Source organism: Podarcis tiliguerta (genome assembly GCF_965153285.1).
Source record: "Podarcis tiliguerta genome assembly, chromosome: 1".
In the NCBI taxonomy this organism is placed as follows: domain Eukaryota; kingdom Metazoa; phylum Chordata; class Lepidosauria; order Squamata; family Lacertidae; genus Podarcis; species Podarcis tiliguerta.
This window is the reverse complement of record NC_139534.1, coordinates 114,639,811-114,652,657: the sequence shown is the minus strand read 5'-3', so window position 1 is coordinate 114,652,657 and position 12,847 is coordinate 114,639,811. Positions and strand designations below refer to the sequence as shown.

The 12,847-nt window shown below is 48.9% G+C and overlaps 1 protein-coding gene and 1 long non-coding RNA gene across 2 annotated transcripts; one reads left to right on the top strand and one right to left on the bottom strand.

Moving 5' to 3' along the window:
- Nucleotides 1–2,082: 2,082 nt before the first annotated feature.
- Nucleotides 2,083–8,535, bottom strand: LOC310677971. The gene is made up of 3 exons (XR_014511540.1): nt 8,200–8,535; nt 5,276–5,390; nt 2,083–2,755 (listed from the first exon to the last, which is right to left on the bottom strand). It is a non-coding gene; the product is annotated as an uncharacterized lncRNA (long non-coding RNA).
- Nucleotides 7,488–12,571, top strand: GSC (goosecoid homeobox; the record flags this gene model as incomplete). Its single annotated transcript, XM_083439884.1, has 3 exons — nt 7,488–7,869; nt 10,041–10,300; nt 12,180–12,571. The coding sequence occupies 3 exons, from the start codon at nt 7,488–7,490 to the stop codon at nt 12,330–12,332; spliced, it is 795 nt and encodes a 264-aa protein (XP_083296010.1). The 3' UTR covers nt 12,333–12,571.
- Between the last annotated feature and the right edge of the window lie 276 nt (nt 12,572–12,847).

The following is a 12,847-nucleotide window of genomic DNA, read 5'->3' as shown; positions in this document are numbered from 1 at the left end:
GAACGAATTAAGTTCTTAACCCGTGGTACCACTGTACACCTTTAGGCACCAGGCAAAAATGTTCCTTTTTACCCTGGTCTTTGGTTGATCTGATTTACATGCTATGCCCTTTTAAAATGTTGTTTTTTGGGGGGGGGGGAGCTATTGGGTTGTTGTTTTTATTTTTATTTCTTGATTTTATTCTGTGAACCGCCCTGAGGCCCCCAGGTATATGGCGGTTTTTAAACTCAATAAATAATAACAATAATTTAATCTGAGAATCGAAACTAGTCAATGGCACCATCTTGCACAGCCTCCTGACCCCAAACTGTGCCCCAGGGGAGACTACCAGTTAATCCAGAGTATATGAACCTCAGCCAGTTTTAAATGCTGTCTTTAGGGACAATTTTTTGGAAACCAGTTCTAGTGAAATCGATTGGGGTCTTTTCTAAGCATCAGTGTTTGGGTTACTATAAGTAGGTAACAAGAGCTGGACTAGGCCAAAGGTCCATGTCTAACACCCTGTGCTCTAGTAACCAACCAGATGATGCTGGGATAGCTCAGTCAGTAGAGCATGAGCCGCTTAACCCCAGGATTATGAGTTCGAGCCCCACTTCGGGGAAAATATTCCTGCATTGCAGGGGGTTGGACTAGATGACCCTCGTGGTCCCTTCCAACTCCATGAGGCTATGATTCTATAATTCTCTGCCTACTATGGGAAGCCCAAAAGCAGGACCTGAGCGCAAGAGCACGCTCCCCTCTTGTGATTCCCGGCAAGTGTTATTCAAAAGAATACTGCCTCCGACGTGGACCCACGACTCGGTGAAACGTCTTAAAATAATTTGTGTGCCAATTATTTTTATCAGATTTATTCCAAAACTCCTTCGACATGCTGGGTGTTTTTTGTTGTTGTTGTTGTTTTAGCGTTTTGTGTGGATTTAGCTAGCCAGTGTGCTTGGGGTAGACTTCTCGGGCGCGCACGGGTGTGAATTCAGAACGACTCTGACGTCGAACTGAATCCACCGTGACAAGACAGACGCGTCCATGAGCCCGTTGTCAAAGTCCGGCCTTTAAGCAGGATGTAAATCGATCTGATGGGTTTACACCAAATCTGGGGCCCTTACCTGCTTGTGGATACCGATCCGCACCAGGTAGGACTCTGATTCCTCCCAGTAATCCGCTTTGCTGGGGGATTTTGAAACCTTCAGTCATCCTTCTATTTACATAAGAGGTTCCTTCAGCGGGTGACTTCGAAGTAAAGGTCGCAGAGTTTCTGGTTTTATTATAATCTTTCGGAAGGGAACATGCCCAAAGTCATGACATGCATTAAGCATCTAAACTCTTTGCTCCCCTTTAGCCATTGTCCCTCAGACTCATTTGTCACAACGTTGTAAAACTCCCCATTTCTCGTCTGCGTGCGCTGCTATTACGCGCGATAGCCCTGATTCCTATAAGGTCTAGCGCGGATACGACCCAAGTTCCATTGAACTCTCCACGGGGCTTACTTCTGAGTAGACACCCCTCGGATTGCGCTGGCAACCTCGTCCTCTCGGTGTTTGGAATTGTGCGGATGATGGCACAGTCAAGGATAAAAATGCGGGGCGGACGCGGGGATTTAGGTTTGAGGAATGCGCAAAACTTGGACACCGAATACGCTGGGCATTCCTTCCGGAATGAAATTGTTTGGCTGCTTAGAGAAATTGTGGGCTATCTTACCCCGGCGTCGCAGCGCATACCTCTGAACATACTACTGCCCTTTTCTTTTTTAAAAATGAGATGCCAAGCGCCTTCAGCGCCTTCCAAGCGATGGAAAATTCCTTGCGGGGAAAATCTGCACAGTCCCTTATTGATCATCCTGCGGAGCCGAAGGCACCGGGAATGCGCTGTTCCCTTGTCTAGTATTTGGGTTCATTGTCTAGAGCGCTGGACTAATGGGGGATCTCGGGAGGGGGTGGGAGATTGAGTAGCAAGGAAATCTGGATAAAGGGAGAGAGTCCTTTTTCTCTTTATTTTGCAAACCCCATGCAAATAAAAGCGCCGTAAGCAATCACCCTGTAAAAGGACGCTGCTTACATTGAACTAGAAGTATTCCTGTTCTTTCTATTGAAATGTTGGTTCAGAGTGACCATCTTTTCAGCAAACCACATTTCCATAGACTCATGCGTCGTGATTGCTTCGTGGGAAATCGTGTTTGGGTAATAATATTGAAAATCACCGCCGTGTTTTCTTGATTCCTCCTCTAACAGCTCCTCCTGCCCTTGCCGAGCTCCCTCTTTCCACGCATCCTTCAGCCCACGCTGTGACTCTGGCTCCGGGAACTAACAAGCCCCACACCCGCTCGCCAGCAACGCGCCAGTCGCGCGAAATTTGCCGCGCTTTCATTTGTTATTCCAATGTCATCCTCTTCCAATGAGTGACAAGTGATTGTTTGTTTAATACGGAATGTAGAACTGGGATGGGAGGCGAAAGTGAAGAAGGGGGAGATCAGAAAGGGAAACCAGAAATTCACCAAAGTCCATCCAAGGGGGGCGGTGGAGCCAGGCAGGTAGTGCTTCAACTGGGTGGACCACGATCCGGAGTAAGCTTGCAGGAATTACCGGGGAAAGGGAGTATGCCTGTCCCAACACGTCTGTCTGCATGATGTGCGCGAGGCGAATAGGGTTATGATTCTTGAACAGTATGAAAAGCGTTGAGCGCGCACAGTCATTGGAGCGGGGATTCAAAATAAAGTTGTTGTTGTTGATGATGATGGTTCGTAATAGTCGAAAATCAAAACCTAAACAGAAATAAGATGTAAGTCTCACTGATTTCAAAAGGCTTAAATTGCAGCTAACCAATTTAGCAGGGGAATTTAAAAATAATAATCCTAAAACGCAATTTCTGATTTCAATGGGATTTATTTCCCAGGAAGTGTCGCTACGACTGAGGTGTTAACACACAACCCGATCCCTAAACTCAGATGGGGCCGTAATATTTTAAGCCAATAAAATTTCCGAGTCAGAAACAAAAAGAAAAACAAATTATATGCCCCACCACCACTCCCCAGTTTATCGGAGTGTAAGTCCCACAGAACTGAGTTCCGTGAAATTTACACCCAAGAATGCTTGCAGTACAGTGGTACCTCGGGTTACATACGCTTCAGGTTACAGACTCCGCTAACCCAGAGATATTACCTCGGGTTAAGAACTTTGCTTCAGGATGAGAACAGAAATCGTGCTCCGGCGGCGTGGCAGCAGCAGGAGGCCCCATTAGCTAAAGTGGTGCTTCAGGTTAAGAACAGTTTCAGGTTAAGAACGGACCTCCGGAACGAATTAAGTACTTAACCCGAGGTACCACTGTATTAGGCATATTTATTTGGCTCCTAAAGTCGTTTATTTGAAAGTAACTAAAGCCGTGGAAAACCGTTGGATTTCCTAGGGATGGAGGCGATAGTTCTTTTGAGCTCAGGTAACCACAGAATTTTAAACCGAATTGGACTCCCTTTTGATGTGTAATCGGATCCGCTATCTGGTGCTTCCGACCTATATCTCGTCAGTTGCTTGTAGGTTTCTGCATGAATCAAGTACTGTATACCTTCTCCTCACCTGGCTGCTTGTTTCACGAAGGACTGCTTTGTATCCAAATATCTGTGCTGTTGACTTGCCACAGATTTTCTCATTAAAGAGCTCTTGTGTCCCGAGGAGCAATTTTCCAATGGGGAGAGGAATAAATTAAAGGGCGGGGGGAGGTATTGCTAATTATATAAACACGACCAGCCTACAAGTGAACCTGCGCAGAGCTCTGCTTTTGCAATAGCCAACTCTCCGGTCCCATTGGATTAGTGAAAATATGTTCCTTTCTCTTTCCATAGGCACTCAGCGAAACTCACCAGCACTGACTCAGTTCCTTGTTTGCGTGTTAAAAAGGCTAGAGGTGTGACCGATTCGTCGCAAAATAGTCATAACAGAGCATCCGATCAGATCTTCTGTCTTCCAGTGACTTCTCCCTAATTTTCACAGGCGGCGTGGCTCTATTTATTCCACTTTTGAAGCGCCACAAATTACGCATAATGTAGGTACATATGCACACGGGGAGGGGGGGGGGAGAGAGAATCCTGCCCCTTTCAAACTCCAAAACTGTGGCATAGTTTTGGTGAAAGGATCTCGACTCTGGACCTTTCTGTCTTGCATGGATGCTTAATAAAGTGAAACGCTGACCCAAGTTGAAGCACAGAGCAAAAGTGCGCGCCACTGCAGCTAAACAGTAGTTTCATGTTGCACGCCTGGGCTATAGTCGTTGGAGCTGTATAGTCGACGTCTCAACGGCATCGGACCGGGAATGATGCGGCGGCGGCGGCGGGGGGGGGGGGGGAGGACTTGGGTCGCGGAAATTGCCAGGCTAGTCCCCTACTTTAAAAAATAAATAAAAACGGGCTGTGTTTATTTTTTTGCTAACTAGTCTGGAGGAGCCAATCAAAGCGATGCAATCACTTTGCGGCATCGATGAAGCTGCGTTCAGTTTTGATAGATAGATGTATATACATTAATTTAGTGATTTCCAAATTAACTTAATACTCAGAGGATGCTTGTTGGTGGTGGGGGGGTTGCGGCAGAGGAATAGTTGGTAAAACCGACCTCATGCGAAAATCTAAAGATTAAAAATTCTGGGGAAAGTGTCAATAAAATGTATTTGTGATTTTTTTAATTTTTCTAAACTACCGTAGAACTACTCAGAAAATTCTGAAGACGTTTGAAGAAAAAATACACACAAACACATACATATTCAAATTTCTATATCGTGTTGGCCACAGGCATTAATGCCATACGTTTGTACTGTACTCATTTTGATTAATTGTATTTAGAAACTATATTATCTATGTACTTTTACTGAAGAGAAAAATCTCTGCCCTCAAGGAGCTTACAGTTAAGCAGCTCCATTCATTCAGGGCCCCTTTCGCCTCTACCTAGATTTACTTGAACAGATCCAGTGCGCCTCTAAATAGACTGAAATGAAACTGCTTTCTAGACTACTTGACGGTCACCTGAGCTGGGGAAGCGGTGAAAGCGAAGGAAGGTGAAATAGAAATAACGAGAAATACACATATGATTGTGTGTGTGTCTCCTTTTTACTGCGACGTAAGGTTTGCTTAGACTAAGCGAGGATAAAAGAAGGCTTAGATGTCACATTTCCTACGCAAGCCTTGAGAGAAAGGAATTCTTTTGTTCAGGTTTTTTTTTAAGAATAAAAATAATAATCATTTGCTCCTCGTAAACAGCCCCTAATGGCTTAGTTTTGTTTCGCGCGGACAATTTCCTACCTTCATTGATGCAGGGCTGATGGGGTAAATATTCTAATCTGATTCAGTTCACCTCCTGCAGATCGCTGGAGACAATCGTGACAGACCAAGGGTTTTGCAAATCACAAGGACCCGGCTACCAGGAGAGACGGTCGCGTCTTAATCAACAAGAGTTTTTAAAGGACTTAGCCGACCCACCCCTTCACCAGAAGGTACATGCGAAATGTAAAGAACAACATCAGCCCCAATACATACATACATACATACATACATACATACATACATACATACAATAGTTGGAGGACTGGAAAAGAGATTATTTTTTGAGATGGTACCCCAATAGACCCTCCTTTCTCACATGTTTGTCGAAAATCACATTTGAAAATATTCCCCAATACGTCCCTTTCGAAGGTGCAAAAGCACCATATTAATTTATACCCTCTCCTGCAAGTATATTTTTTTTAAGTAACCATTACTTTGTGTGGGATGTGTGTGTGTATACCAACCTAAAGACAGTCGTAATGTCACAGATCCGGAATCCAAAATCCCAGACGAAGCTAAGAACCATTAAATCCTGTCGGTTTCAATGGGTGTCGTCTTGCGGCTCTTACACATGGTTACTCAAACGCGCCCCGTGGAAACCCGAGCGACTAATGCGCAGTGGCCGGGTCTTGACTTAACCTGATCGCAGCGGGCTTTTATTTCCAAGCGAATGTGCTTCGGAGAGGTCCCTTTCCGACTGTAGTCCAATGGACACTGGCCGGCTAGAGGCTAAGGATCACCGGACTCATCGGGGCTTACTTCTGAGTAAACCTGCAGAGGATGACCATATGAGCCTTTCGCTCCGTCCGCAGCATCCTTCCCGATATATAACCAGGTCGTCATAGACGGCAACAGACTGAGCACCAAATCGTTCACGAAATAAGAGTGAGTTTTGCTAGGTAGGAAGTTCAGCGGAACATAATTTCGAATATATATGTTCGGGTTCAGGGGAGGGATGGGGGGGGGGGGTTCAGCTGGGAGATGGGGCAGGAAAAATGGGATAAAGGAACACACTCTATGCAACATATGTATCAGTGACCGGAATGGCTAAAGGGAAGGAAACGCTACGCTCTTTGAAGCAAGGGGTTTACCGTCGAGTAAAGACAAAGCCGATCGGGGAGGGGCTGTAATGGACTAAAGATGAACATTATAAACCTTGTTTCCCCACTTTCACTCTTCCTCCCCCCCCCCCCGCCCCAGCACGCATTTCTTCTCGGGAACGTCTAACCCCGATCCTAAGTTCATTTATGGACGGCAGGGAAGTCGCCCTTTCGGATCGCGACAGAAGCTGATAAATTAGCAAACAGCCTCTGAGCAGAAAAATAAGCGGGCACCTTCGGAGCCGGCCGGGAGCTGGTGTTAGGCGATTCTCCGCAATAACATTAACCAGATTAACCCGGGCAACAATTAGCGAGGGAGGGCAGCAAACAGCGAGAGATCAACCCTAAATCGCGGGCGGGGGGGGCGGAGGGAGGCGAGGTGCGAGGAGCGAGCTCGCCGAGAGCTGGGAAGAGGCGAGAGGCGGAAGAAAAAAAAAGAGATCCGCTAATGGAAAGGATTACGTTAATTTCGTTAATTCTTAATGCACAGAGACCCGTCTCTCCTCCCCCAGACGCACCCACCAGCCCCACCCCTCCACTTTCCCTCCTCCCCACCGCCACCATCTCTACTGACTTTACTTTGGTAAAGATGGAAAGGGGGGGGGGGCGAAGAGAGAGAGAAATCTGGTTTTATTTGCGATCTGATCTATAACCAGGAACTAAATCCAGGATGACGTCGCCGGGGTATAAAAAAGGAAAGAGGGTCGGGGTGGAGTAGAGACTCCCATGCAGTTGAGATCTGAGGAGGAAACGGACCAGAGGGGAGGAAAGGGGGAGTGGAGAGGAGGAGGAGGAGGAGGAAAAAGAGGAGGGGGAGAAGCGCGCAAAGTGACCAGGAAGGGCCTCTCCTGGCTCGCTTGCTTTCAAAAAAGAAAGCGCTCGCGGGCAGGCCCCCCTCTCCCTCCCCCTCCCCCAAATAAGCCTGGCGCCCCGAGCCTGGGGAAACCTCAGTCCGCGTTTTTCCTCGGCTCCGCCGCCGCGCACGCTCGGCTCCGCTCCCCCTCCGCCGCCGCCGCCTTGCTGAGCGGAGCTTCTCCTTGGCTCCGTCGGCCCCCGCCCGCCCTCCCTCCGAGCCGCGCGCTTTGGGGGCTATGCCTGCGGGCATGTTCAGCATCGACAACATCCTGGCGGCCAGACCCCGCTGCAAGGAGTCGGGGCTGCTCCAGCAGCAGCAGCAGCAGCAGCAAGCGGCGCCTCAGCCGAGCGCGCCGTCGGTGGTTTTCTCGACCAGCCTGCACGGCGGGGACTCGCTGTACGCCTCGGCTGCAGCAGCCGGCGGAGACTACGGCGGATATTACTCGCGGGCGGTGGCCCCGGCCTCCAACTTGCCCGCGCTGGGCGGATCTCGACTGGGAGGCTATGGCAACTATTACTACGGGCAGCTGCACGTCCAGGCTTCAGCCGTGGGGCCGCCTTGCTGCGGCGCGATGCAGCCCCTGGGCGCGCAGCAGTGCTCCTGCGTCCCGGCAACAGGTAAGGCAATAATAATGCTAATAATATAATCATAATAACCCTCCCAGTACTAACTGCCCTATTCACTTTCAACCCAGAGGGGTGAGGAGGGAATGTGAAAGAGAGAATCAAAGTTAACCACCACTCCCCGTACTTTTTCCGCTTATTTCGCTTATCTTTACGCGCGCTCTTCCCGGCGCTTTCAGACTTTCCTTTGCGCTTGGATAATGATTGAGAAATGGCCGTCATTTACAGGACGAGGCTCCGCCGCCCCCGCTCCTCTGCGCGGTGGGGAGAACGGTCCCCAGTGGACTTTCGTTCGTGGGAATGAAGAATAGCCCATTCACTTACAATGAGGGAAATTTGCAAGGGTGTGGGAAGCGGGGAGCTCAGTTTGCTGCTGGTGACCCCGTGCCATTAAGGTTGCTTCTGTAAGGCACAGCTAGTCCCGTCCAGGATTCTGTTGCCTGGTCACTCCTCGGCGTGACAGAATGCTGCGAAACGGCGATAGATTCCTTCGCATTGGCTGGAAGTGACGTTCCGTATTCGAACCAAGATGGCTTGTGATCGAAGTCGGTTTGTGTTGAGAGTTGAGCTGGTTGGGTGCAGTTCTCTGAAGCGGCGTTTCCCCGTCGCTTCGCTTCCAATCCTTAAGACATATACCCGCTCTGACGACCCGCTCAGAAACGCAGGTTTGGAATCCTTGCAACTTGCAACATTCCTGGGAGTATTTAGATTGACTTCTGAGTAAAGCTGCTGTCCTAAAGCATATTTATGTGTCCGTCAATGCAATTAAAGAAAGTGGGACTTGCTTCCGCGTAAACAAATGCTGCAAACGTGTTTAGGATTGGAGTGTAAACTTCTGAGGCGGCGACCTGCTCTCCTTAATTTACATTCAACTTTCCAGTTTTAAATAAGATTTTTTTTTTCGTCCCACTGAATTAAATAAAACTTCCAAGAAAATATATCTGAGATCCAGATGTAAATCACTCCATGATAAAATAAACAAATCTGGCAAACCTGATTTTTGAAGTCAACCAATGGGCAAATCCGATCCACACCCAGTTAAAATGTGTGGGGTTTTCTTTTTTTTTGGGGGGGGGGGTTGAACCTGATTCAAAATACAATCCTCAACACATTTATTTAGGACAAAGTTAAGTGTCACTGAATTTAGTGGCCTTCAGTGGCGTAGCGTGGGGGGGTGCAGGGGGGGGCGGCCGCACCGGGCGCAACATCTGGGGGGGGGGGGCGCGCTCGCACTCGCAGCTCTCTGAGTGCTAAAATCCACGGGTTAGGGAGCGCAAATTACTTGCCTTGCCCCGGGTGCTGACAACCCACGCTACGCCACTGGTGGGGTATCCTTCCACTGACATCTGATTAGGCTGCTAACCTTGTTGAAGGCAATGAGATTATTCTAAATACATAGAAGGAAACGTTAGTTTATTAATTGAACTCCCCCCCCCCCCAATATGTCAGGGTCAGGGGCACAGTTCAAGTTCGGTTATTAATCCTGTTCAGTTTGAGCTGATTTTGTCTGGATGGCAATGGCGATTGCAGCTGTACCCCAACTTCCTTCCAATGAGTTAGGTGGGGGCATATATTGATGGGCTGGTAAAAAATCCCCGCACTTTAACGTGATCCCAGTTGTGGGCTGGTTTTTGGGGCTCCTGGGTGAATTCAGCGGGGATTTATTGCTTCGTCGTTGAGAGGCTTGGACCCTAGTTTCTGACCCGCTTAAGCGGCCCTAGCCGGTGAGCTTAATGCATGCCCCCTAATGCGTAAACTCCACTGAACTAAAGTGGAGAGTGAAACGCCGTCGGACTCACTGGGACGTATTCCCACGTCTATCAGTGCCTATCATTTTGGAGAGGGTCATTGGTGGAGTGGCAATCAGCATTTTCTCCATGTGTGCATGAGACTTACTTCCGTCTTCCAGGGCAAATCTGGAGTAAGCGGGATGGGCGTGCGCTGCAGCGCCAAGCCCAGACTCCGCATCCCTGCAAAAGTTAGTGGGCGTTTTCACCAAACTGAAACTTCCAAATTTGCTCCATAGCCTTTAATCAGCTTCTTCGTGGCCTTTTGCCCCTGGCTGGTAACTCTCGGAGTTGGCAGGCCGTACTTTTTCGTGGGCTCCGAATCCAGCTCAAACGGTACCATATCACCTCCTTTCGCCCCTCTCCCTTTCTCTCTAGGCTACGAAGGGACCGGGTCCGTCCTGATGTCTCCGGTGCCCCATCAGATGCTGCCGTACATGAACGTGGGCACCTTGTCCCGGACTGAGTTGCAGCTGCTGAACCAGCTGCACTGCCGTCGGAAAAGGAGGCACCGCACCATCTTCACGGACGAACAGCTGGAGGCTCTGGAAAACCTCTTCCAGGAAACCAAATACCCAGATGTGGGCACCAGGGAACAGCTGGCCAGGAGGGTCCATTTGCGGGAGGAGAAAGTGGAGGTAATTCGAATGGGCTTCTGGGCTCCATTGCAAAATGCAGGGCGGAGGGAGACCGGGGCCGTTTGAGGCTACTGTTTCTTCCTTATGCCATCCAAGGGGAGGGCGAGTGATGGTGGGGGTGGGTGGGAGAGATTTCCAAAGAAGGGAGAAAGTTTGCATCTTAAACTGACTGCAAACTCGCTTCTGTATTTTATGCAGCGCCTGACATGTCCTTGGTGAAGAATAATATGCAATGATTACTCAGTAGTAGCAGTAGTACTCAGTAGTAGCAGTTACTCAGAAGACTGAGTAGTGCGGCAATTCTGTACCTAGTTTACCTGGGAGTAAGTTCCGTTGAGCTCTGTGATGCTTACTTCTGAGTAGACATGCATAGGATTACTCTGTAATTCTCCTTACCACTGTCATTCGGCCCCAATCCAGCACGCCACTGATTTAAATGAAACGTAATTTTTAAGTACGTGCGTTGAGGACGCGTTTTAGTCAAAGGGATCAACAATTCAGCGGGTCCCTGGATCGCAGCTTCAGTTCCGCAGATTCCCAACTTGGACGGGCACTTTGCATACTCAGACGTGCTCAATCCTATTCGCGTGGCGCGATCCACAACTTTGAGAGTTTAACCCCAAAGCAGTGAGTTTAATGGAACTTATTCCTTGATGAGTGTGGTGAGGATTTGCAGCCTCCCTTCATCTCAAGTTTAGTTTTAAGAGGCACCGAGTCCCCCTCTTAATATTTTGGGACTTCGGTTTGGACGGTGACTTCTGTGTTCATTGGATTGTAGAATAGGCTCGCCTGTCTAATGACAACCGAAGTACTTGCTCACAACAACTGCACATATTTATAGCGCCCGACAGTGTGCTAGGCCCAGAGTAAAACAGTACTAGGCGGTCCTGGGAGGCGTCGGCACGTCGATCCTACACGCATTTGGTGGAAGCAAGTCCCTTTGAATGCGGGGAGACGGGCAACTGCATCCGATCTTGGCCCGGGACGTCCTGTGCCAGGTAAAGGAAAGAGAAGCGGGTGGGGTGCAGAGCTAGACAACGTCATCCAACTTGCCTCTGTAGCCGCGATGCAAAATGCCTCGCTTCTTAAGCGTTTGCTTACCAGGTTTTAGGATGGGACTCGTTCTGCTGGTCAAATGTATTTTCTTGCAGGCGCTAAGCACTTTAGGCAGGACATATCAAACCTGTATTTTGCACAACTTCTGACACGCCCTTGGTCCTAAGATCCTAGGAACAGTAGGATAACCAGCAGCGCTATTTGGATAAACTAAAGGTAACACTCCCCATCTTTACGCTGTCAGTCCTGCAGTGTTGGCTTTAAAATAACCCCGGTTGCACTGCGATCCTGTAAAGTGTAACATTTCCCAGGTGCGCGGAAGCAACTGCAGCCGCCGCCGAAGTAGCTCAACCGTGAGTTGATCTTGCGCGGGGGAATGTTAGATTCTACCTTTTGCGCATATGCGCAGCGAAATGCAAGACCTGTCCCTTAGTTCGCGGCTCTGTGTTGAAGCTCTAGGCTGCGCAGCATCTTGTTCAGACGGTAGTCTGTTCACACATGCATGTTTACGTCATCTGGGTGTGTGAACCGTTTCCACCAGAGGAAGCATTACGTTTGAGATGGCGTGGCATCTAGTGATAGGAGAACTCGATCCCAGTGCAATCCTATACATGCCTACTCAAAAGTCCCATTGAGTTCCCAGGGAAGTAGGTATAGCATTGCCGCTTATGTGGCGTTAGATCCGTAATGGCTGGTTCGCACGTGCAGCGTCAGCGCTCCATGCTGCTGCAGCAGCCGTGCAAAACTGAAACACGCGGTGCAAACAGTGTTGTTGCAAGTATTGACAACTTCCCCTCCCCTCCTTCACTTCCTCGAATGGCAGGTTTGGTTCAAGAACCGCCGGGCTAAATGGAGAAGGCAAAAGAGGTCTTCTTCGGAGGAGTCAGAAAATGCCCAGAAATGGAATAAAGCTTCCAAAGCATCTCCAGAGAAGAGACAAGAAGAAAGCAAAAGCGATTTGGACTCCGACAGCTGATACCTTTCCCCCCACCCGGAGGATAAATTTGCTGGGCCGGCGGAATGGACATAGCTTGCCTGCACAACTTGCACCGAGAAGGAAGATGCTTAAGAATTCTTGCACAGACTCTGCCTATGCAGGAGGAGGGAAAGGAGGACCGTATAAATATATAAATATATCTATCTGTATATAATGTACACATGACGACCCTGGGAGCGATCCCTTTTAAATAAAGCGTGTTGCGGAGGTGTTGCACAGGTGGGTGTTTGGGGTCGCTTGCTTTGTTTGGGTTTCTCTGACAGACCCGGCTCCGAAGAATCACAGGCGGGGTGGGGCCCACAGCCTTGTTTAGTCTGCCGCTCTTTTTATGTTTGGTTTGGTTTCCATTGTTTTGGCTGGCTGGGTTAGTAAGAAGGCGGGGTGGGGAGAACGGAGAGCCGGAGACATAAAGCTGCGCTATTGGTTATTGATTCCCAACTCTGGGAAAGCGATGCTGGCTTTATGCGTTTAGAAGAGAGAGGTTGCAAGGCTGC